Source organism: Dendropsophus ebraccatus, chromosome 6 (genome assembly GCF_027789765.1).
Source record: "Dendropsophus ebraccatus isolate aDenEbr1 chromosome 6, aDenEbr1.pat, whole genome shotgun sequence".
Taxonomy (NCBI): domain Eukaryota; kingdom Metazoa; phylum Chordata; class Amphibia; order Anura; family Hylidae; genus Dendropsophus; species Dendropsophus ebraccatus.
The window spans coordinates 123,208,056-123,232,966 of record NC_091459.1 but is presented as its reverse complement, the minus strand read 5'-3'; the positions used below and the strand labels follow the sequence as shown (position 1 = coordinate 123,232,966).

General features: G+C 43.0%; 1 protein-coding gene across 1 annotated transcript in view; it reads left to right on the top strand.

The window, feature by feature from the left end:
* Nucleotides 1-18,445, top strand: part of LOC138795051 (embryonic protein UVS.2-like) — a 29,978-nt gene extending 11,533 nt beyond the window's left edge. The window contains exons 6-12 of the mRNA XM_069973999.1: nucleotides 3,652-3,733; nucleotides 6,899-7,026; nucleotides 10,479-10,582; nucleotides 12,511-12,736; nucleotides 13,605-13,723; nucleotides 13,865-14,090; nucleotides 18,270-18,445. Of these exons, the coding sequence (XP_069830100.1) occupies nucleotides 3,652-3,733; nucleotides 6,899-7,026; nucleotides 10,479-10,582; nucleotides 12,511-12,736; nucleotides 13,605-13,723; nucleotides 13,865-14,090; nucleotides 18,270-18,280 (896 nt within the window). The 3' untranslated portion in view covers nucleotides 18,281-18,445. The remainder of the gene's footprint in view (nucleotides 1-3,651; nucleotides 3,734-6,898; nucleotides 7,027-10,478; nucleotides 10,583-12,510; nucleotides 12,737-13,604; nucleotides 13,724-13,864; nucleotides 14,091-18,269) is intronic.
* The last annotated feature ends 6,466 nt before the right edge of the window (nucleotides 18,446-24,911 follow it).

Genomic DNA, 24,911 nt, shown 5'->3' with positions numbered 1-24,911 from the left:
TAAACCATACATTATATACCCCATACACCATACATTATATACCCCATACACCATACATTATATACCCCAGCCTCCTTATACTGATAAACCATACATTATAAACCCCATACAGTATATACCCCAGCCTCCTTATACTGATAAACCATACATTATAAACCCCATACACCATACAGTATATACCCCAGCCTCCTTATACTGATACACCATACATTATATACCCCAGCCTTCTTATACTGATAAACCATACATTATATACCCCATACACCATACATTATATACCCCAGCCTCCTTATACTGATACACCATACATTATATACCCCAGCCTTCTTATACTGATACACCATACAGTATATACCCCAGCCTCCTTATACTGATACATCCATACATTATATACCCCAGCCTTCTTATACTAATACACCATATATTATATACCCAGCCTTCTTATACTGATACACCATACATTATATACCCAGCCTCCTTATACTGATACACCATACAGTATATACCCCAGCCTCCTTATACTGATACATCCATACATTATATACCCCAGCCTTCTTATACTGATACAGCCATACATTATATACCCCAGCCTCCTTATACTGATACACCATACATTATATACCCAGCCTCCTTATACTGATACACCATACAGTATATACCCCAGCCTCCTTATACTGATACACCATACAGTATATACCCCAGCCTTCTTATACTAATACACCATACATTATATACCCCAGCCTTCTTATACTGATACAGCCATACATTATATACCCCAGCCTCCTTATACTGATACATCCATACATTATATACCCCAGCCTTCTTATACTAATACACCATACAGTATATACCCCAGCCTCCTTATACTGATACATCCATACATTATATACCCCAGCCTTCTTATACTAATACACCATACAGTATATACCCCAGCCTTCTTATACTGATACAGCCATACATTATATACCCAGCCTTCTTATACTGATACACCATACAGTATATACCCCAGCCTCCTTATACTGATACATCCATACATTATATACCCCAGCCTCCTTATACTGATACACCATACAGTATATACCCCAGCCTTCCAATACTGATACACCATACATTATATACCCAGCCTCCTTATACTGATACACCATACAGTATATACCCAGCCTCCTTATACTGATACACCATACATTATATACCCCAGCCTCCTTATACTGATACATCCATACATTATATACCCCAGCTTTCTTATACTAATACACCATACATTATACACCCCATACACCATACATTATATACCCCATACACCATACATTATATACCCCAGCCTCCTTATACTGATACACCATACAGTATATACCCCAGCCTTCTTATACTGATACACCATACATTATATACCCAGCCTCCTTATACTGATACACCATACATTATATACCCCAGCCTTCTTATACTAATACAACATACAGTATATACCCCAGCCTCCTTATACTGATATACCATATATTATATACCCCAGCCTTCTTATACTGATACACCATACATTATATACCCCATACACCATACAGTATATACCCCAGCCTCCTTATACTGATACACCATACATTATATACCCCATACATTATATACCCCAGCCTCCTTATACTGATACACCATACATTATATACCCCAGCCTCCTTATACTGATACACCATACATTATATACCCAGCCTTCTCATACTGATACATCCATACATTATATACCCCAGCCTTCTTATACTGATACACCTTACAGTATATACCCCATACACTATACAGTATATACCCAAGCCTTTTTATACACCATACATTATATACCCCAGCCTTCTTATACTGATACACCATACAGTATATACCCCAGCCTCCTTATACTGATACACCATACATTATATACCGCAGCCTTCTTATACTGATACCATACATTATATACCCCAGCCTCCTTATACACCATACATTATATAGCCAGCCTCCTTATACTGATACACCATACATTATATACCCCAGCCTCTTTATACTGATACATCATACAGTATATACCCAAGCCTTCTTATACTGATACACCATACATTATATACCCCAGCCTCCTTATACTGATACACCATACATTATATACCCCAGCCTCCTTATACTGATACACCATACATTATATACCCCAGCCTTCTTATACTGATACACCATACATTAAATACCCCAGCCTTCTTATACTGATAGTCATACATTATATGCCCCAGCCTCCTTATACTGATACACCATACATTATATACCCAGCCTTCTTATACTGATACACCATACATTATATACCCAGCCTCCTTATACTGATACACCATACATTATATACCCAGCCTTCTTATACTGATACACCATACATTATATACCCAGCCTCCTTATACTGATACACCATACATTATATACCCCAGCCTCCTTATACTGATACACCATACATTATATACCCCAGCCTTCTTATACTGATACACCATACATTATATACCCAGCCTCCTTATACTGATACACCATACATTATATACCCCAGCCTTCTTATACTGATACACCATACATTATATACCCAGCCTTCTTATACTGATACACCATACATTATATACCCAGCCTCCTTATACTGATACACCATACATTATATACCCCAGCCTTCTTATACTGATACACCATAAATTATCTACCCCATCCCTCTTATACTGATAGTCATACATTATATGCCCCAGCCTTTTTATACTGATACATCATGCACTATATACCCCAGCCTTCTTATACACCATACACTATATACCCCAACCTTCTTATACTAATACAGCCATACACTATATACGCCAGCCTACTTATACTGATACAGCCATACAGTATTTTCCACTTCCGGCCATATGCCTGGTCCCCTCCTGGCCGTGCTGCTCCTCCTGTCTCTATTTTCAATCTGACCTCATGTCACACTGCTGACGCCCCCCCTGGCCTTGCGCCCAGGTTCACTGCCCCCCCCCAGCCCCCCCTTCCTACGCTCCTGGGTTGGGCATACTCTGTGTCAGGACGATAGTCAATGCCTAAAGTTTCTGATAATGAATAAGCATGGCCAAGCTAAAGGCTGTTTTAGATGGCCTATCCCACCTCTTAATATTCATGTGGGCAGCGCTGCACAGACATTTAAACAAACTTCTGTCATAGGGTCATGTCAGAGGTTTGTATTGGTGGGGGTCCGAGCTTTGTGCATTTTATATTTATACAGTAGTTGGCTGCTGGTTCCACTATCTGACATATCTAGGCAGGGGCCAGTGATCTTTATACATGACTAAAGTCCCTATAACGCAAAAGCAATTATCGGCCATATTTGGATGATTATCGGCCATTACAGCCGATAATCGCTCCGTATAATAAAAGGCGCCGATCAGCCGACATGCATGGTCGGCTGATCGTTGTCTTTTAACGCCTTTCAACATATAGTAAGGATCTGCTGCCTTTGCCCCGTGTAATAGCGCCGGCAGCGAGCAGGGAACGAGGATCAAGCGAGCGATAGACTGACAGGTTGGCGCTCTCTTGCTCCCGGAGATTGCATCGTGTAATAGAGGCTTTTCTCTTCTAACTTTACATGACTAACTCTACTTTCTTTCTTTTTCTTTTCACAAACTTTTTTCCATACAGGTAGTGCGAGCGCTTTTTCCCCGGATAATGGGAATACCCAGGGCTTTCCTTATGATTACATGTCCATTATGCATTATACAAGGTAAGTCGATATGAAATATGGGGTCCTATGGTGGATGTTACATCCAATATATTTCAGATCCAGAACAGATCAAATAAAGAATGATAAACAGCTTAATATGTGATATTATAAGTTACTGTACAGTATAGCAATCAGCATGTGGAGTATAATATATAGTAAGTGCATAAACATGACAAAACAGCAGCAGTTTGTAGATACAGGATGGAACTGCAGATCCACATAATGCAGTAGCGTAGTACAACAGGCTAGAATAGAGAAGCAGGGCTGCTGTCAGAGGTCTGTGTGGTCACATGACTGCAACTGGGAAGGAGGTGTGTTCAGCATGGGCCAATAGGGAAGAGAGAATCACAGAGCTGTGCAGGAGGACAGTGAGAGAAACTTCTATATAAAGCAGTGTGAATGGCTGAGTGTGAGTGCAGACACATTAAAGCAGCAGTGTGTATAGCTTAATATGAATGCAGGCACATTATAGCAGTGTATAGCCGTATAGCCGAGTGTAAATACAGGCACATTATAGCAGGAATGGAGAGGATGGGAAACACAAGGGCTGACAGAGACTGCAGGGAGCATGAAGGAATGAGCAGGACATATGTGGGCACATAAATTCAGCACTCTGTCTGGGCAGAGAGGGGTTACTGCTATGGAGAGATTACCTCCACAGCCCTGTCCACTGATGCAAGCCCCAGCCTGAAGTAGATCTGCTATAATTTGGAAGGTGAGGGAAACTTCCTGGGTCAGAGTACAGTGCTGTAGACCACACTATGCAGACCATGCCCCTACACCACTCCCTCTCCCACCCAGTACAGGGAGCTCTTAAACTAAAGCAATGCTCTTAATCAAAGTTACAATTTTGAAAAACTTCTTGCAAAACTCTCTCAATCCAAGTTACTCTTAAACCAAGGTACCACTGTACCATATTAGGCTATGTTCACACTACGTAAAACTTCGGCCGTAGTTCTCGCCGCAGAACTACGGCTGTAGTTTTGCGGTGTGTAACAGCCTTATTTTCAATGGCATCCCGGCCGGAGCGTACACACATCGTATGCGTTCCAGCCGGGATCCCATGCGGCGCCAGAAAAACTGACATGTCAGTTTTCTGTGGCCGGAAATCAGTGAATTCAGTCAGTTCACACAGTGAAGCAAGCGGCTCCGGCCGCTCGCTTCACTGTGGGCTATGGGAAGCTCTGATGCGGGCGCGTGTTGATGCGCCCGAATCAGAGCTCCGCGGCCAGAAAGATCACCCGGCTGGTACTTAAGACCTAAGACCGGCCGTTCCGTGACCCAGCCTGGGTCACGGAATGGCCGGGTGTTCACGTACTGTGAACATAGCCTAACTTTTATTTCATGCCAGCCATACGGATATATTCATTCCTACTATAGAGGCCTGTGCTGTAGGAGTGTATATAAACATTTCTGCCGTGAAGGGTCGTTTCAGTGTAAGTGGGGTGCACTACTCGGCCAGTGATGTTATTTTTCCTGACGCAAGTGCTAGTCCAGCACACATGTGTGATGTTGGTACCTGCTTGTATATAGCCGGTAGTGTATTCCCCAAAATGGTGGGTAACCTCTCTGGCTTGTATTGGGTCCCTTGGGCTCTTGTCATGGCAACCTGGAGGGGCAACTGACCCACCCTTGATGTCAGCAACACCACCCACAGAAGAGGGGAAAAATAACCCAAGGTGTACGGTGGTGTGGGTGTATAGGTGCAGGTGCAGACAGAGATAGTCTCGTGCGTTTGGTATATATATAAAAAATAAAACAACTTTACTTAAGAGCTGTGATAATACAACAGTACACATTTTGCAGATAGAAATAATCTTGACCCAGACCTGAGTGCTTGACTTAGTGCTGGAGATAGGTGCTTGGAAAGAGTAGAAGTAGTAGTGCTTTGTAGAAGGTAGGAAAAAGAGGAGGGGAAGTGAAGTGATGATCGTACTCACATTTAGACTATGTATGACCACCTTCTGCCCCTGGTATCATAGAACCCGTCCCAGGTGGGTAGCACAAGCCCCAGAAGTCGGTTATCTGGGTGTAGCTAGGTTTCCCAGATTTGCCAGTTAACTGCACTGCACAGTAGGATATGTAGACCTTCTTTAAATAGTAGCTCTGTCCTACTGGGATAAGCTCTTCTTTCTTCAGGAGTCTATCCTGCACTTTTTAGACACATTCCTGGCATGGGCTAGGGTGTTCCCTGGTGGCTCGCCAATACTGTTGTTTAGCACTGCATAGTAATAGTAACTGCTTGCTTAAGGAAAGTCTCTGTCAGAGCTAGTCTCTGTAGTATTATCCTGCGCAGCATAACAGCATAACTGAAAACAGGAAAAATTCCACCAGGATTGCTGATTCTTTTTATTATATATTGCAAAATAACCTTGCACCATGGCGCCAAAAAGTGAGCCCCCAACAAGCCCTGTAGACAGAAAAATAAAAGATTTATGGCTCTTAAAAGGCGCGGAGGAACACTGGTTCAGTGTGACCCGGACATCAGAGTATAAATGACCTGTGGTCATAAAGGGCTTAAGAAACAGCTTTGGGCTATGTTCACACTACGTAAGTCTCCGGACATAGCGCGTTCCATGAATAAGCGGCCGGAGACTTACGTAGTTTGCGTACAATGGAAAGTATACGATGTACGGCGGCACAGTCCACACTACGTAAGAACTTACGCGAGGATCGTACGCGGCGCCGTAAAAAATGAACCAGACCATTGTTTGAGGACGAAAATGCCGTAACTTACGCCCGTAGCGTAACATGCGGTCCCGTACGTAGTGGTGATTTCTTCATTTTCCAAGCTTTTTGTGCTGATCCAAAAGGTTCTGTGGGGTATCCGGGGCTAGGCGAAGATTTCCAAGTAAAAGACCGCTGTCAGATCGCTACGTAGGGCACTCGGGAAGCGTAATTAGACTGCTGGCGTAAAATCGTGCTCCGTACGCAGACGGCCGCAAGTAGCGTAAATCCCTGTCCGGAGTTTAACGCGTATATGTCAGGCCGCGAAAATATGCGGCCGGACATATACGCAGTGTGAACATAGCCTAAATAACATTTCCACCTGACCGAGGCCTTAAAGAAGGTGGTTCAATATTTTGAGAATTTTGTTCTGACACCTGGAAAAGATACAAAATAAAAAAAAATCCATGTTTCTAATCACTAATATTTTATTTGTAGGTACGCTTACAGCATCTCTCCTAGCCTACCAACCATGGTCCCAAAACCTGATCCCAACGTCCCTATGGGAGAGGCGAGGGGTCTGAGTAACCTGGATGTTTTAAGGATTAACAGCCTTTATAGTTGCAGTGAGTGTTCACCAATGACATGAACCTGTATACAGTCACTATAAATGTATTTATTTTCTACTATGGAGGCACAGATTATATGTGAACACATTATCTGTGTGTTCCCTTCTCTCTTCATATACTGTATATACTGTATAACCGGAGCCGGCTCCAGGTCTTTGTGGGCCCTTGGGTGACAGAGCTGCAGCGGACCACTCAACCATCCACTATGCACCCATCATCCACACACTATACACAATCACTTGAGACACCACTAACATACACAAACCCACATTACTGACACAAATACTGACTGAAACACATATTACTTACACACACACACTGACTGACACAGACATTATTGAATGACACATTACTAACACAGACACTGACTGACACAGACCTTACTTACACATTACTGACACAGACAATAACTGACAGACACATTACTAACACAGACACTTACTGACACACATTACTGACTGACAGACATTACTGACACAGACACTTACTGACATAGTTACATAGTTACATAGTTACATAGTTAATACGGTTGAAAAAAGACACATGTCCATCAAGTTCAACCAAGGAGGGGATGGATACAGGGAAGGGGGAGGGGTGATAGGTTCTATACATATGCATTTATATTATTTTGCTCTAAGAACTTGTCTAGGCCGGTTTTGAAGCCCTCTACTGTTTTTGCTGTGACCAGATCCTGTGGTAGACTGTTCCACAGATTCACTGTTCTCATGGTAAAGAAGACTTGTCGCCTCCGGAGATTGAACCTTTTTTTCTCCAGGCGGAGGCAATGCCCTCTTGTCCTTTGAGGGGGTTTTACCTGGAACATCTTTTTCCCATATCTCTTGTAGGGGCCATTTATATATTTAAATAAATTAATCATATCTCCCCTTAAACGTCTCTTCTCCAGACTAAACAAATGTAATTCTTTTCATCTCTCCTCATAACTAAGATGCTCTATTCCCCTTATTAGTTTAGTTGCCCGTCTTTGTACCGTCTCCAGCTCTAGAACGTCCTTTTTATGAATCTGGTTCCAAAACTGGACAGCATACTCCAGATGAGGCCGCACCAAAGCGGTAATATTATATCCCTGTCCCGAGAGTCCATGCCTGTTTTAATGCATGACAATATCCTGCTGGCCTTAGAAGCCGCTGACTGACATTGTGTGCTGTTCTGTAGTCTATTATCTACAAGTACACCCAGATCCTTCTCCATTAGTGACTCTCCCAGAGTAACTCCCCCCAGGACATATGATGCATGTGGGTTATTAGTACCCAGGTGCATAACTTTACATTTATCCATATTGAACCTCATTTGCCAAGTGGACGCCCAAACACTCAGTGTGTCTAAGTCATCCTGTAACATCTGCACATCCTCCATAGACTGTACTGTACTACAAAGCTTGGTGTCATCTGCAAAGAGAGAAACATTGCTGTTAATTCCATTCTCAATATCATTAATAAACAAGTTAAACAGAAGAGGGCCCAGTACTGACCCTTGGGGTACACCACTTATTACCGGGGACCATTCGGAGTAGGAATCATTGACCACCACTCTCTGGGTACAGACACAAACAATGACTGACACAGACATTACTGACACAGAAACTGGCTGGCACAGACATTACTGATGCATACATTACTGATACAGACACTGACTGACACATACATTACTGACACAAACACATTAAAACAACAATCACTGAGCTCAAAGAGATCAGCAAAAAAAAAATCAGTGGAGTATTCATTCAAGAGTCTCCATTGATACGTTGCCCCCTAAAAAATTTGAATATGTAAAAAAAAAAAAATAGGGGGTCCGAGGAGCCTTGGACATGAGTCTCAAAACACTGGAATAGCTAGATATCCCTCCTAGGAAGGAAACCCATTGCTAAGGGATGCCTCCTAGTGAGGAAATCACCAAACCACCCGGATATGTAGCCCCTTAAGTCCCACTCAGTTGCTAGTATTAGGACACAAGTAGATATATACCAGGATGGCCCCTTTTGGGTCAAGGTCTAACTCAGTTGTGAGTATTGCAACTTGACAAGGGGAATACCAAAGCCAGGCATCCATACACACACATTACTGACACAGACACTTACTGACACAGACATACACACAAACACATTACTGACACTGACACAGACACTTACTATTACACTTGCTGACACTAACTGAAACAGACACATTGATACTGACACAAACATTACTGACACACTTACTGACACCAACACTTACTGACACAGACTGACTGACACACACATGCACACATTAGTGACTGACTGACTGACTGACACACCCACATATACAAACAGCACTTGCAGCTCAGTCTTCTTCCTCTTCCTCTCTGTCAGATTGATCTCCACACTTTTAGGCTGAGGACTTATGGGTCATGTGCTCAGTGTTCCTTGCCTTGTCCTCAGTTTATCTTGCTACTGTCTCTGGCTTTTGTTTCTCCTTTTACCTTGTTGCATCTCTGGCTTTTGTCCTCAATTCGTTTGGTTCTCCATTCCTTGCTGCCTTCTCACATGACCTAAGCGAGGAACACTGAACCAAAAGACAAAGAAAGGCAAGAAACAAGCAAAGGGATCAGGAAACCAGGAATACAAACAATAAGGCAAACCGCTGGATCAAGCTTGACAACGCTATCAAGAGCCCAGAGTGAAGGAAGAGACCAAGCTATAAGGGAACAGAAGTCCCGGACTCCAAGCTGATAGGTAGAGCAGGAGAAACACACAAAAGAATCACAGAAAGCCCGAGAAGTGAAGAGACCTGTCAATCACAACACAGCAGAGACAATTAGTGAATAGACCACAGCAAGGATAGTGCAGGGAGAGCTAAGAAAACATGGACTGGATCACAAAAGACATAGGCAAAGAACAGAAGAAAAGCAGGCACGGACTTAAGGCCAAAAGCGCAGTCTTTGGCGCAGAGATCGGATCTTACCGCAGAGGGTGGCACTGATGTCTTTTCAGGCACAATCATGACAAGTGATCTCTAAATACAGACATGTAGAGAGAATGCAGTTTGCATCTCTTCTATTTCCTTTCAAACCCCCTTTGCTCTGGGAATCCCTGTGACATCATTACTGACATCACGGGGTTCCCTAACAAATCGATAACCAGCGTTATTTCTGGAATATGACCATTGTGTTTATAGGAATTCTTGTGACTGGGACTGGATTATTTGCAGGAGTGTGCAGGGCCGTCAAACAGCAGGTAATTGATGGCATTTCTGGGGAACGGACTGTGCCATTACCTTATTCACTTACAAGGCACGAGCAAGAGGGGGTGAATATATTAAGTTCGAGTCATATTGATGAAGAATACCAATACCTTTAGAGTTGACTGTGGTAATTAATACATATATCTACGGTTTCAGATTACACTTCCATCTTATTACAATGTATTTCACCCTTTTACTTCTTATTTATGACATAAGACTTTTTCCTTTTAGATCTGTGTAGACAAAAGCTTTTTACACCGGGATCTTCCATGTATGACTCCTCATCAAGACAAGGATATAAAACCTGCCTATATCTCATCCAATCCACTATTAGGGTAAGTTATATTAAATGTCCTGAATGAGCAATAAAGGGATTTTCTGGGCAAACAGAGAACTTTGTGTACTGCCTTCCCATGCTGTAAAATTGTAACATAGCACATACTTACCTCCCTCGTTCCCCCACTGCTCCTGCTGTCAGATCTCCATTCCTGGTTGCACTCTTACCAGGTTCAGATGATGTTCCCCTCCCCTGCTCAGGAAATCACAGAGCTTAGCACAGGAGTGGTACATTGTTTGAAGTTGGAGGGATGAAGGCACATCCGGGACCAGAAGGTCTGATAGCAGGAGCAGTGGTGCAAAGGAGGTTAGTATGTACTATGCTACTGTTTGTACACAACACTTTCTATTTGTCTGGAGTTTTCCAGTCAGGAACCTTTTTCGGAATGCCAGGGGAGGTGGTAGGTGAAAAAAATAACTTACACACTTACCTTCTCGGCTCCCATTCCATCTCCCCGGTATGTGGCCGCTTTCAGGTCCTGAGACGTGACACTGCAGGTCCATTTAGCCATTTACTCCTAGGTCTGTAACCATGACAAGGGGGCATTCTGTACCCTTAGAGGAAAGGAGATTTCACCATCAGCATCGATGCAGGTTCTTTACTGTACAAGCAGTAAGACTATGGAACTCTCTGCCACATGATGTTGTCATGGCCGATTCATTAAATAAGTTCAAAGGAGGGCCTGGAACAATATAATATTACAAGTTATGGGCACTAGATTTCTGGTAATAAGCTGATTCAGTGATTATTCTGATTGCCATTGGAGTTGGGAAGGAGTTTTCTCTGTGATGGGGCAATTGTCATCTGCCTCATATAGGTTTTTGCCTTCCCCTGGATTAGCACATTAGGGTTTCCCTAGATTTAACCTGATGGACTCTTGTCTTCTTTCAACCTTATTAACTATGTTACTATGTTAGTAGCTGTAGCAATGTCCCGCCTCTACCACTGCATGGCCAAGTGGACCTGTGACATCAAGGTGAAGTCACTACAGGGCCATTTTTATAAACCCCTGTCCATCCAATGTTATCTCGAGAGGAAAGTCTTTTCCGTTGCAATGGAGTTTAGTATTATGTAATTTACACGATGGGCAGGGGTAAGCCACTTACCTCCGCGCTGTTGAATCGGCCATCTATGCATAGAGTCTGCTCTCAGGCAGACTCTATGCTTAGATCGCTGATAACACTGATCTATGCTACGCTATGTCATAGCATAGATCAGTATATGCAATGTAATGATTGCATGTTTTAAAGTGAAAAAAAAGTGTAAATAAAAAGTGTAATAAAAATACCCCTTGCCCATTATAAAAATATAATAAATAAATAAACATATTATAAATCGTAGCATGCGGAATTGTCCGATCTATTAAACTATTACATTATTGTTACCGCACGGTAAACGGCGTAAACGAAAAGAAAAAAAAACACACCAGGGTTGCTGATTTTCAGAAAAAAATAATAAAAAGTGATCAAAATTTTTCTGTTACACCAATATGATATTAATAAAAACTAGAGATCATGGTGCAAAAAATGACACCCCAACCAGCCCTGTAGGTGGAAAAATAAAAGCGCTATGGCTCTTAGAAGGCGGGAAGGAACATTAATTTGACCCGGACATCAATGAGCTTGGTCTTGAAGGGGTTAAAACATATTTATGTGTAACCAACAATCCAAGTATTTTTTTTTTCAACATAAGTATTTACAATTTTTTTTCTGCATTGTCTACCTGTCTGGTCATGGACCTTAGAGCGATCTATTACAATGTCTGATACACAACAATCAATTTTCTTTCCTGTAATTTGACACATTAGATATCGGCACTGGGAACCAATTATTTTGGCCAAAAATATACCCAACCATCCAATCACTAGACTCCAAAGCCCCCTCTACATGGGATATTGACTCAATAGTTTCTTCTTTTCTCTCCCAGATTCTCCTGCAGCTCAGTGACATCAATGTCCCATCATCCCCTGACTGTAGTAGTTCCTACATTAAAGTCTACGATGGAGTCAGCCAATCATCACCTGTTCTGCTGAACAAGACCTGTGGGAGTGGACCAGTCCCACCACTGATTTCATCTGAAAACTTTATGCTGATAGAGATTGTGAACAACCAACCATCGGCACTGAGAAGATTTAATGCTAATTATCAAACAGGTAATTCTACAACCAATCCAAAATATCTAGAAACTGGATTTTAAATGTGTCTAAAGAAATATTTCCACCATGACAAGTCATGCCTTATGCACAGTATCTATGGGCTGCCGCTCCATTCATTCTTTATGGAGCTGCTTGGAGATTGATAGGATGAATGTTTAGATTTCTTTTGTGGCTCAGTTCAGAATGAATAGAACAGCGGTGCTACTTGGAATTTAAGGTCCCACAATATTTCAGTTATGATAGTCAAAGTCAGTTTTGAGTCAAACTGGCGTGGCCTAAAGTACCCATGCCTTTGCATTGCGACACCCCTCCATCCCTTTTCACCAGCCTCTTCATCATCAGGAATGCCCCTAGAACATTTTCTTCTGTCTGAACACTGCGCAGGTGCCTTAACGATTCAGCCCATGTGCCGTGCTGACACAGCTGAGGAATAGGAGACAATCTGCCTGGAGCATTCCTAAAGATGAGGAGGGCGGGGAGGAGGGACGGAGAGGGTGTGCCAGCCTAATGCATACACACTCTGAGCCTCGGCCGTTTGACACAGGGCTGCCAGTTTAAAAGTTGTTTTTTAGGACAATAACTGCATCATCTGCTGAATGGACCCCAGGACACATCTTGGATTATAAGCAGCTATCTGAGGGTACAAGCGGTTTGGGGGGGTGAGATTGTGGGTACAAAGTCGCTTTAAAGGAAAGGTCCTGACAGAAAATTGCTCTACTTTTCATTTTTCAAAGAATCTGTGAGGAATGAAAGATGGAATATGCTAGGAGCAACTAAAACAATACTACTTTACATTAGCTTGATAAATCTCCTCCTATATCTATAGTAATGTAACATTTTTTTTTATTTTTTATTTTTTTTTAAGTGAGATATGGAGGAACTTACGTGACGTATGATGGGAAGGTGACATCTCCTAGATTTCCATTTTTTTATCCTAGTAATGTGGATGTTGTCTACAGCATTATAGCCCCCAAAGGATATGCGGTAAGATGTGAGATGAAAGCTGCCATAAGAAATCATTCATGACATGCAATATCAACCATCAGCAAATAGCACGATATTTAAGGCATACCATCCACAGCTCCCATAATTCTCCATCTTACCTGGCTTATGTTTCTATATCAGGTGTCCTTAACCTTCCGGTTCCTCGAGATGGAAAAGCCACCTGCATGCTCCACAGACTATGTGAGAGTTATTGATGGGTCTTTAATGACGTCCCCCATCCTGGGCACATACTGTGGAGTAATGTACGAACCTCTTACACTGGTGTCTACTGGGAATGTGATGCTTCTCCAGTTCCGCAGTGCAAAGAATATTGAAAATAAGGGATTTTCTGCTAACTATAACTTTGGTAAGTGAGGACATATAATAGGTGATTCCTAGAATATAATCTGCATTGTGCTATCCTATACAAGGCCACCTCTGATGGGACACACACAAAGATTTAGTTTTCTATGTAAATCCGCCAATAAGCTTACATCACAGGACTGACACAGGAACAATACAGCTGTTGAAGAGTGGGATTGGCTAAGGATATGGGTTGCATGAATTATCCTTGTATCGTTTGTGCACCCCAGGAAACAGACAGCACAAATATGTATATATATAGGGATCAGGGATACGAATATATCTGTACTGTCAGTTTAAAGGTCACAAGCAGCAGTGTATACTTACATCCACGTTGCTTGTGATCATGCATCCAGGTCTCCCGTCTTCCTGACGCCAGTAGTATCTTCAGGCCTCACCTCCTCTTCATTCTGAAGATACAGCCAGCGTCCAGAGGATAGGAGACCCAGATGCCGGATCACAAAGCAGCACAATGATAAGTATAAATCTTTAGGCCGGGTTCACACACAGTAAGACACCGGCCGTTCTGTGACGCGGCTGTTCTTTGAACTTCATTTCTGTTGAATTGGGATGCGGCGCATTCGTGTGTGCCCGCATCCTAATTCACCACTGCGCACATTGTAAAGTGCAGCCGGAGCCGCATTCTCCATTGTGTGGACTGTGCGGCCGCTATTCTCCGTATTGATTTCTCTATATTGATTTTCTCTGTATTTTTTTTTTATATATATTTTTTCACAGTGTTTTTATCTGATTTAGGATGTATAGACTTCATTAGTGAAATAATAAGAATGGGAAGAATCTTGACCTTTCTGATTTGGATCTCTATGTTGGACTGAGCTGTGTCTGGGCAGTTATTATTCATCTTTGCAAAACAGTATATATATAAATAGAATATTTTTTTAAATTAAAAAACTAAAACCACCTTATTTTCACATGCAGTGTTTTTTCACATGATGCTTTTTTTTTTTTTTTTACTTTGTGCGTTTTTATATTATTACCATGATTTATTGCTTACCACTGATCTACATGATTACTTTGTCAATATGACGATTTATTTATGAATATAATGCACTTTTTCGGATTAATTTGGATTATGTTGGTCACTTGTGAAATTTTGGCATTTGATTACACAATAACACATTTCATTATATTTCGATTTTTTTCACATTTGCTGTATTATCATGTCACAAATTGCAGGAATCATGTCTCACATTTTTAGTTAAAATCAGGTGATCATTTATAATATCTGTCTGCACTGTGCTCAATACCATGAAAAGAAAAAAACTGTATAACTCGTCTTTATTCAGTGCTGAGGTTTTATTATTTGTGAAGGTAAGTGATAAACAAACATAAACATAAGATAAAGAACAGACACATTTATTTACACATATGTACAAATGTCTACAAAGTCCCTGCCTTAGCGTGTTAATTGGAACCCCCTGCTATGGGCCTCCCCACAATTCCAAGTGCAAGTGGCTGTCCCTACACTAAACAAGACACCATATGTATCCAAACAGGTAAATAACAATAAATTAATATACATAAAAGAAGATGTAGGAGACCGCACTTCCAAAAAGAATATCCACTTTATTCACACCAATGCAACGTTTCGGCTCTATGTGTGTAGCCTTTCTCAAGCAGTGATACAAAACACTCCAATAGCATAGTATATATGGAAGTTTACATAATTACAAGTCATTAATCAATCATGTGAAAAAATATAAACATTGTAAATGACGGGGGGGGAGCAGATGTGGTCATTTTACCTACCCCATTACTTCTGCACTCGTGCGGTTTATGGTTCGGGTTCTTAGGACATTGGTGTCCACAGGACCGTAAGGTGTTGTGTGTCATCTACTTGCCCTGTGTTGACCTGCTGTTTATCCCCCAAGGTCTTCTTGACACCTTACCCCGCGCTCCATTTGGTACTGGTCATTTGATATTAACATATATTACTATTTACTATTAACAATTAACATCAATTATTCTAGCCACCCTGAGTCTGTTTCTTTGCCTTATCCTGCATTAGCACAATATTCTTATCCATACTTCACATGACCTATGCTGTAAGGGCAGTTTTCCCTTTTTCAATATGGTGGCCTCTTTCTTTGGACCTAAGTGGGCATGCGTGTGCCGCCGGCGGCTTGGTGGCTGCCCGGCGCATGCGCCCGTGATCGCGCCGATCACGTGACACCCCCCCTGTCATGTGACTCGTCTTGCCATGATCCGGACGCAGAGCCGAGTGTGACGTCATCAGCGGGCGACGCTAGCGTTCCCGGCTTTGTCCTCTCCATGTGGATTCCCTGCCTTGGCGCTTTGTATGTATGTATCCTTGTTTTGTTTTGTATTGATTACACAGCTGTGAATGTCACCTCATTATGTTATATACATGTTTTCTGCACTGTACTTATTATGATCACTACTTATGACCATGAAAGTGTGGTCTCCTATTATCCTTACATGATTATTTCTTTGGATGCACTTTTTCTTTATCATTGATCACGCATCATATACAATGTTTATATTTTTTTCACATGATTGATTAATGACTTGTAATTATGTACACTTCCATATATACTATGCTATTGGAGTGTTTTGTATCACTGCTTGAGAAAGGCTACACACATAAAGCCGAAACGTTGCATTGGTGTGAATAAAGTGGATATTCTTTTTGGAAGTGCGGTCTCCTACATCTTCTTGGATATTTCATACGAACCTGGGTCCGGTTTGGTGAGACTTGCACCCACAATCTCTTTTTTTCTTGTGCTGCTGAAAATTTGTTTTTTTGCATTTATTATACATATGTACATATAGCCTAATAATGTTTCAGTCTTAGAAAGATGACTGGCAGGGGCCAGTAATGACCAATGGTGGTAATTCTGTACAATATAAACCACCAAGTAGGAACTGTAGTGCTGATTCATCCGAATACCCCAGGTAAGAATTATTTCGACCATGTCGTCTTGAGAAATCACTGACAGACGTCACACTTGTCTTCCAACGCGTTTCCCCCTCCTAATGTTGGCAGTAAGGTGGATTCATCAGGGAAATAAGGTGTAGGTCTTGTGTGCAGAGGGTTAGATAACCAGATGTCTTAGGTAAATGGTGCATAAGGTAGAGAGTGGGTATGATGTACTTATGTAGGGAGATTTATCAAACATGGTGTAAAGTGAAACTGGCTCAGTTGCCCCTAGCAACCAATCAGATTCCACCTTTCATTTTCCAAAGAGTCTGTGAGGAATGAAAAGTGGAATCTGATTGGTTGCTAGGGGCAACTGAGCCAGTTTCACTTTACACCATGTTTGATAAGTCTCCCCCAAAGTGTTCTGTTTAGTGTAGGGACGGCAACCTGCACTTGGAATTGTGGGGACGCCCATAGCAACGGGGCGACATTATGCAGACATTTGTACATATGTGTAAATAAATTTGTCCGTTCTTCATGTTTATCACTTACCTTCGCGACTAAAAAAAACTCTTCAGCATTGAATGAAGAAGGGTTATACAGTTTTTTTCTTTTCATGGTATTTATGATATGGTTTTTGTCTACGGTAAACCCATACTGATATCAAAATTTTGGACACTGTCTGACCCAACCGTTGCTGTCTGCACTGTGCACAAGCTGTCCAGGATAGATGAGGTTCTAGATGGGATCTTCCCGCTGATGGAAGTGCATGCTCCTTCAGTCACTGACGTACACGCCGCTTCCGGGAGGCCTCAGTGTCCTTTGTGCGCATGCCCATGACGTCAGACGCCGCGGCCATGCATGCATGGGTTGAGATGCCGGCCCAGATGTGACGTGGCCTTGGCTTCCCAATTATCCCAGAAGCACCGGGGGTAATAATGAGGCCCAACATATTTAAGGGAGACAGGGGATGAGGGGGCAGTTCCCTGAAGAAGCTTTTTAACAGTGAAACGTACATAGGAACAGCTATGGCCGGGGCAGTGAGATGGGTGAGTGTTATTTATAGTGAGGTAATGTTAAAAGTTGTTTTATTTTTAACTTTCCTGTGTGAATAGTGAGGATAATTCTTGAACAGAATCTACATTTATATAGAAAGCACTTTACTAAGACATCCTCAGCACCCTAGACTCTAATTGTTTTATATCGCATTAATTGGTGGTAATTTTTTTTATGAATTTCATATATTTTACTGTTCTGATCACTTTCCTCTCTTTCTTACAGTGACCATATGAAGTAACTAAAACAGTACCAACCTTCTCGTAAAAACCAAGAAGCAAGGCCGGATCCATTCGGCAGAAGATAAAAATTTGTAATAGTTTTCTTGTTTTACATTTAGGGTTGTGCTTTCATTTCATGGGAAGTTGTTTGACAACTTTTACCTCTCTAAGGATTCGAAAGCAATTGATTATCTCTTTTTTCTTTCTAAAGAACTTATTAATAAAGAAAACCATAAGATATTTCTCTGCCTTATAAACTGAAATCATTTTTATCAATAATAATAAGAAGTTTGGATAGATTTCCTGACCCATAGGTTTCTATTGGGCTTTTCCTGAGGAGTATCTGTGCCAGAAAATAGGCCATGTCCTATAATTATTGGAAATTCTATCACGGATGCCTCATAGAACCCTATGGGGTCATCCAGAATTCCAGACAGTTCTGGATCTGAAAACTTTCCGGAATTTTGGATGCACTGCTTGGAAGCCTGGCCCAGCACCCAGGCAAGTGCTATCAGGTGCTGACACTGTCCCTTTAACTGTATGTTCTCCTAATCAGGGGCACATACAGTTAAATGCAGCGCTGTCAATCACTCTTCTGGCCAGTGACAGCATTGCACGAGCGCTCGCAAAACCGGAAGACAGAGGGGAAAGCTGAAGGGGTGCACCGGTGAGTATGTTTGTTGTCATAGTCAGGAAACACTGCTGGTTTCCTAAAGCCTCCTAATCAATGTTTCCTGACCAGACATATGGATGGGGCCTCAGTGAATCTGTCAGCTGCTATTAACTTTTTAAACTGATGTCACTGTTAGGACAAGGAGACACATAGTACTTTGTATATATCTGTGTGTGTTTCCAGAACACAGAAAAATGATTTTATTCTCCAGCAAAAAGTGTCAGAGACGTGTTCCCAACCTGCTGATCTGCTGCAAGCTGTAATGCCTCCTTGCTTCTGGTCCTGCATAGAGCCCAGCCTTCATCTGACTGTCAATCAAGCAGCGATAGCAATAGGAGGGGAGGGGAGGTAGAATATATAAAAGATACAATGTGTGGCCCTGACCTAACAGCTATCTAATGTTGTCAGCTGTTTGGAACATGATTCACAGATGACAGGTCCTCTTCAATGGTACATGTAATATTACAAGTCCACCACTAGATGTCACTATTGTAGTGATAGAAAAAAAACAAGTGAGCATGATAATGCTTATTACCGTCATGTCTGCACAATGGGGAGGAGAACCAAATTCAAAAACGACAGGCAAATTCAAAATAACACACAAGTAAACTCACCTGTCCCCATACCTCCATAGCATCCAGGTTATGCCAGAGGGAAGGAGAGGCGGTGGGGAGGGGGCGGAATGGGAGAGGAAAACTCTGGGTCCGCTGAATTTATAATTTTTCTTACAGAAAAATGATAAGTGAAATCTACGCCAGTTCTGAGCAGTGCTCCTCTACAGAAATCTGCAAACCGTTGGCGATGCAGAGACCTTTTTAAACCCGGCGCAAAAAAAAAAAACACTGGACTTGTTAAGTGTCCCCCTAAGGCTGCATTCCCACGTTCCGTGATCCTGACGGATCACGGACGTGGAATGCATGTACCGGAGTCCCCCCGCACCCGGACAGCATCTGTAATTAGATGCTGGGAGCGGGGGGAGACTGTATTCATAAGCGCCGCGCTGTAGTAACAGCACTGAGCGGCTGCATCATTACAGCGCGGCGCTTATGAATACAGTCTCCCCCGCTCCCAGCATCTAATTACAGATGCTGTCCGGGCGCGGGGGGACTCCGGTACATGCATTCCACGTCCGTGATCCGTCAGGATCACGGAACGTGGGAATGCAGCCTTAGACTTTGGCAGTGAGCAGTGTGGCTTATTGTGGGTGTGGTCTATTGTGGGTGTGTTTTGCGGGGGTGTATTTTCCCTATATTGTTTTCATTGTGTGGACCTTACAATTCGGACCATACACATTAATACAAGTTGCTGAAAAAGCTGGGTGACCTCCATCATATTGAGTATAATTTGTTGGGAAAGCTGGGTGACCTCCATCATACTGAGAATAAGATGTTGGAAAAGCTGGGTGATCAGCATCATACTGAGTACAAGATGCTGGGAAAGCTGGGTGACCTCCATTATACTGAGTACAAGATGCTGGGAAAGCTGGGTGACCTCCATTATACTGAGTACAAGAAGCTGGGAAAGCTTGAGTTTATGTATTTTCACCATCCTTTTTACCACTGTTGCTATCAAACTTTGTAGAGTACAGTACAGAACTATATAATTAGTTTGCAGTAAAACCTGTTAGAACATAAACAGTTCTTTATAGAGCATATAAGCAGTTCTTTCACAGTTTCGGAACCTCAGGAATACAATAGATGTTTGTCTGTCAAATAATACACACCTGGCTTTACTGGAGTATAGGAGAAGATAAGAGTTGCTATGTTCAGACACAGCGTGGTTGCTGGGATAGATCCTGATAGGAGTTGTTACAGTCTCTGCATACTATAGGCTCTTACAATAGAGTAAACCTTGATGAGAATAACTTGTAATAACCTAGTGTTGGGCGACTGCAGACCGTTTTAAATGGGAGGTACTCAGCTGGGGCTGTTAGAAGAGAGTTCTGTATCCACAGAAAAGGAGGGAAGGACATCACATCCGCCATCCTGTGGGCACAAAGTGACACAAAATCAGGGCTTACAGTCACACCCAGTGAGTAGAGCTAGGTGGGAGTACCCTTTAGGAACCTTGCAGGCTGGCAGTTGAGACTCGGCCTTTGCACTTAGCTTGACTATTGGCTTGTACGACACCTCAATATACTTGCATAGCTTTCAGAGGTAGAAGAAACAGTTTACCAGCATGAACTGGGTTAGTCGCGGTTTTCACCGTAGTCCCTCCTAAGGTGATCTAGCCGAACATGGCTAGGGTGTCATCTAACAAAAAGAAAAAGAATAAGAAAAAGTCCCACAACAGGGTCCTGGCCTCAGGCAAGGGCCTGGAAGAATCTCTAACCCTTGATGATAGGTTAAGATCCTCTGAAGTAGCTAGATTAGCGATTGGTCAAGGCAAAGAATCAAAAGACGTTTGCATGAGTAAGGGGTTACCTAGCTGCTGGGCTATAAGGGGTTACCTAGCTGCTGGGCTATAAGGGTTTACCTAGCTGCTGGGCTATAAGGGGTTACCTAGCTTCTGGGCTATAAGGGGTTATTGAGTTGCCGACTTATAAGGGGTTATTGAGCTGACAGGTTATATGAGCAGCAAGTAAGTGAGCTGCCGACTTATAAGTGATTATTGAGCTGCTGGGCTATAAGGGGTTACCTAGCTGCCGGGCTATAAGGGGTTACCTAGCTGCCGGGCTATAAGGGGTTACCTAGCTGCCGGGCTATAAGGGGTTACCTAGCTGCCGGGCTATAAGGGGTTACTTAGCTGCCGGGCTATAAGGGGTTACTTAGCTGCTGGGCTATAAGGGGTTACCTAGCTGCCGGGCTATAAGGGGTTACTTAGCTGCCGGGCTATAAGGGGTTACCTAGCTGCCGGGCTATAAGGGGTTACCTAGCTGCCGGGCTATAAGGGGTTACCTAGCTGCTGGGCTATAAGGGGTTACCTAGCTGCTGGGCTATAAGGGGTTACTTAGCTGCCGGGCTATAAGGGGTTACTTAGCTGCCGGGCTATAAGGGGTTACTTAGCTGCTGGGCTATAAGGGGTTACCTAGCTGCTGGGCTATAAGGGGTTACCTAGCTGTTGGGCTATAAGGGGTTACCTAGCTGCTGGGCTATAAGGGGTTACCTAGCTGTTGGGCTATAAGGGGTTACCTAGCTGCTGGGCTATAAGGGGTTACCTAGCTGCTGGGCTATAAGGGGTTACCTAGCTGCTGGGCTATAAGGGGTAACCTAGCTGCTGGGCTATAAGGGGTTACCTAGCTGCTGGGCTATAAGGGGTTACCTAGCTGTTGGGCTATAAGGAGTTACTTAGCTGCTGGGCTATAAGGGGTTACCTAGCTGCCGGGCTATAAGGAGTTACTTAGCTGCCAGGCTATAAGGGGTTACTTAGCTGCCGGGCTATAAGGGGTTACTTAGCTGCCGGGCTATAAGGGGTTACTTAGCTGCCGGGCTATAAGGGGTTACCTAGCTGCCGGGCTATAAGGGGTTACCTAGCTGCTGGGCTATAAGGGGTTACCTAGCTGCTGGGCTATAAGGGGTTACCTAGCTGCTGGGCTATAAGGGGTTACCTAGCTGTTGGGCTATAAGCAGCTATTGAGCTGGTGACTTATAGGGAGTTATTGATCTGGCTGTCTGTGCTCCTTCCCTGTATCTCTGAGCACCTTTATTGTGTCTCTGTGCTCTCTGGCCCAAGGGAATGACACTTGATGGGGAACAGAATCTGCAGGTTGGCTGGGCCTTGCAGTACCACCGCCAGTCACAGTCAGGTGGGCTTGAGGTGCCCCACAGACCTTTCCCATTGCTTAGGCTGCTATGGTTGATGGTGTAAGTTTTAAAACACAGGGTTTGACAGTCTTTATCAGATCGCTGGATATCATATGTCACAAGGTCTTAACCAGAAAATATGAAGCATTAAGTAAAAAAAGCTTAACACACACAAAAATATCCAATAAAGTAATAATATCTTTACTTCGCTTCTTTCAAAGTCAAATGTGAACATGTACTGTATTTATACAAAGTCCAAAAAGTTATAAAATGGGTAGCATTGGTGGAGGTATAAAGGATAACTTACTGCCTCTAGCCATATACCCCCCTTCAAAGGCCTTTGCCCTCTATGACGTCCATATACCGTAACTGATGCAACCCTTTAAGACCAAACTTAGTATACACCGTATACCACCCTACCCTTAGTGCCACTTAGCTGAAGGCCATCCTTGAATTCAGTGGCAAGTGATGGACCCTGATCACAGTTGGAGGTTTTAAGGGGGCTGGTGAGGTCCATTGGGCAGGCTGGCTGACATAGTAGCTTAAAGGGGAACTCTGGATAAGGAAAACTTGTTTTCTATTAAAAGTACATTAAAAGTTATATAGATGTGTCTATACAATGTATTACTGTATCTGTACGGTTCTGCCACACTGGTAGCTGATAGAAATCCGGGAAGTGAAAAAAAAATGACCTCTGTACCAATTCACATTGTCTCCTGCTGCTATCCCCCCCTAGGAGACAAATATTCCATGCCCCTGTCTCACATTGTGTGTGTTTGCTGAGATCAGGCTGATGATGCAGACAGGGGGCAGGGTGTGATGTCACAGGAGGCGCGGCTGGATAACCCAATCCCCTGAGTGATTCACCATCTCTGACTGGCCAGAAGCAGGTGTTGCACTGATTACAGTTCATAGAAGTGGGTATCGGCACTATCCACTCACCGCTATATAGGAGATCCCAGCTGCTAGAGTCTCTCTGGACACTGGCGTGGTAATAGCAGTGCTCTACGCCTCTCAGCAAACACAGTCCAATATACTTGTAGAGAAATAGAGGCAATGTGGCACTTGCTGAAGCGCGATTTAGCGTGAAACGTTCGTTGCCGATCTGTACTTTGTATTACTGACTGTCAAGATGGTGTAATAAAGAATACGTGGAAAATTCAGCAAGTGCCACATTGCCTCTATTTCTCTACAAGTATGTTGCACTGATTACGCTGATTGTGCAGAAGTGCAGTGAAATTAGGGATGTTCACACATGTTGGAGTGTCATTGCAGTACTGCAGCGTATCCACAAAAATGATGCAGTAACACAAGTAAATTATGCTAAACGGCAAAGAGGATCAGAGCCTTATTGTGGGGCTCAACTTCAAAGATAACAGATGCTTGATCATAATATGTGCGTGGAAATAAAAAGAAAAAAAAATCAAACAGTTCATTATTCCAATATCAGCGTTACAGGTAGAGAATACAGTGCGCTGTGTTGTGTTACAGGTAGAAAATACAGCGCGCTGTGTTGTGATACAGGTAGAGAATACAGCGCGCTGTGTGGTGTTACAGGTAGAGAATACAGCGTGCTGTGTGGTGTTACAGGTAGAGAATACAGTGTGCTGTGTGGTGTTACAGGTAGAGAATACAGCGTGCTGTGTAGTGTTACAGGTAGAGAATACAGTGCGCTGTGTTGTGATACAGGTAGAGAATACAGCGCGCTGTGTGGTGTTACAGGTAGAGAATACAGTGTACTGTGTGGTGTTACAGGTAGAGAATACAGTGCTGTGTGGTGTTACAGGTAGGGAATACAGTGTGCTATGTGGTGTTACAGGTAGAGAATACAGCGTGCTGTGTGGTGTTACAGGTAGAGAATACAGCGTGCTGTGTGGTGTTACAGGTAGAGAATACAGCGTGCTGTGTGGTGTTACAGGTAGAGAATACAGCGTGCTGTGTGGTGTTACAGGTAGAGAATACAGTGTGCTGTGTGGTGTTACAGGTAGAGAATACAGCGTGCTGTGTGGTGTTACAGGTAGAGAATACAGTGTGCTGTGTGGTGTTAGAGGTAGAGAATACAGCATGCTGTGTGGTGTTACAGGTAGAGAATACAGTGTGCTGTGTGGTGTTACAGGTAGAGAATACAGCGTGCTGTGTGGTGTTACAGGTAGAGAATACAGTGTGCTGTGTGGTGTTACAGGTAGAGAATACAGCGTGCTGTGTGGTGTTACAGGTAGAGAATACAGTG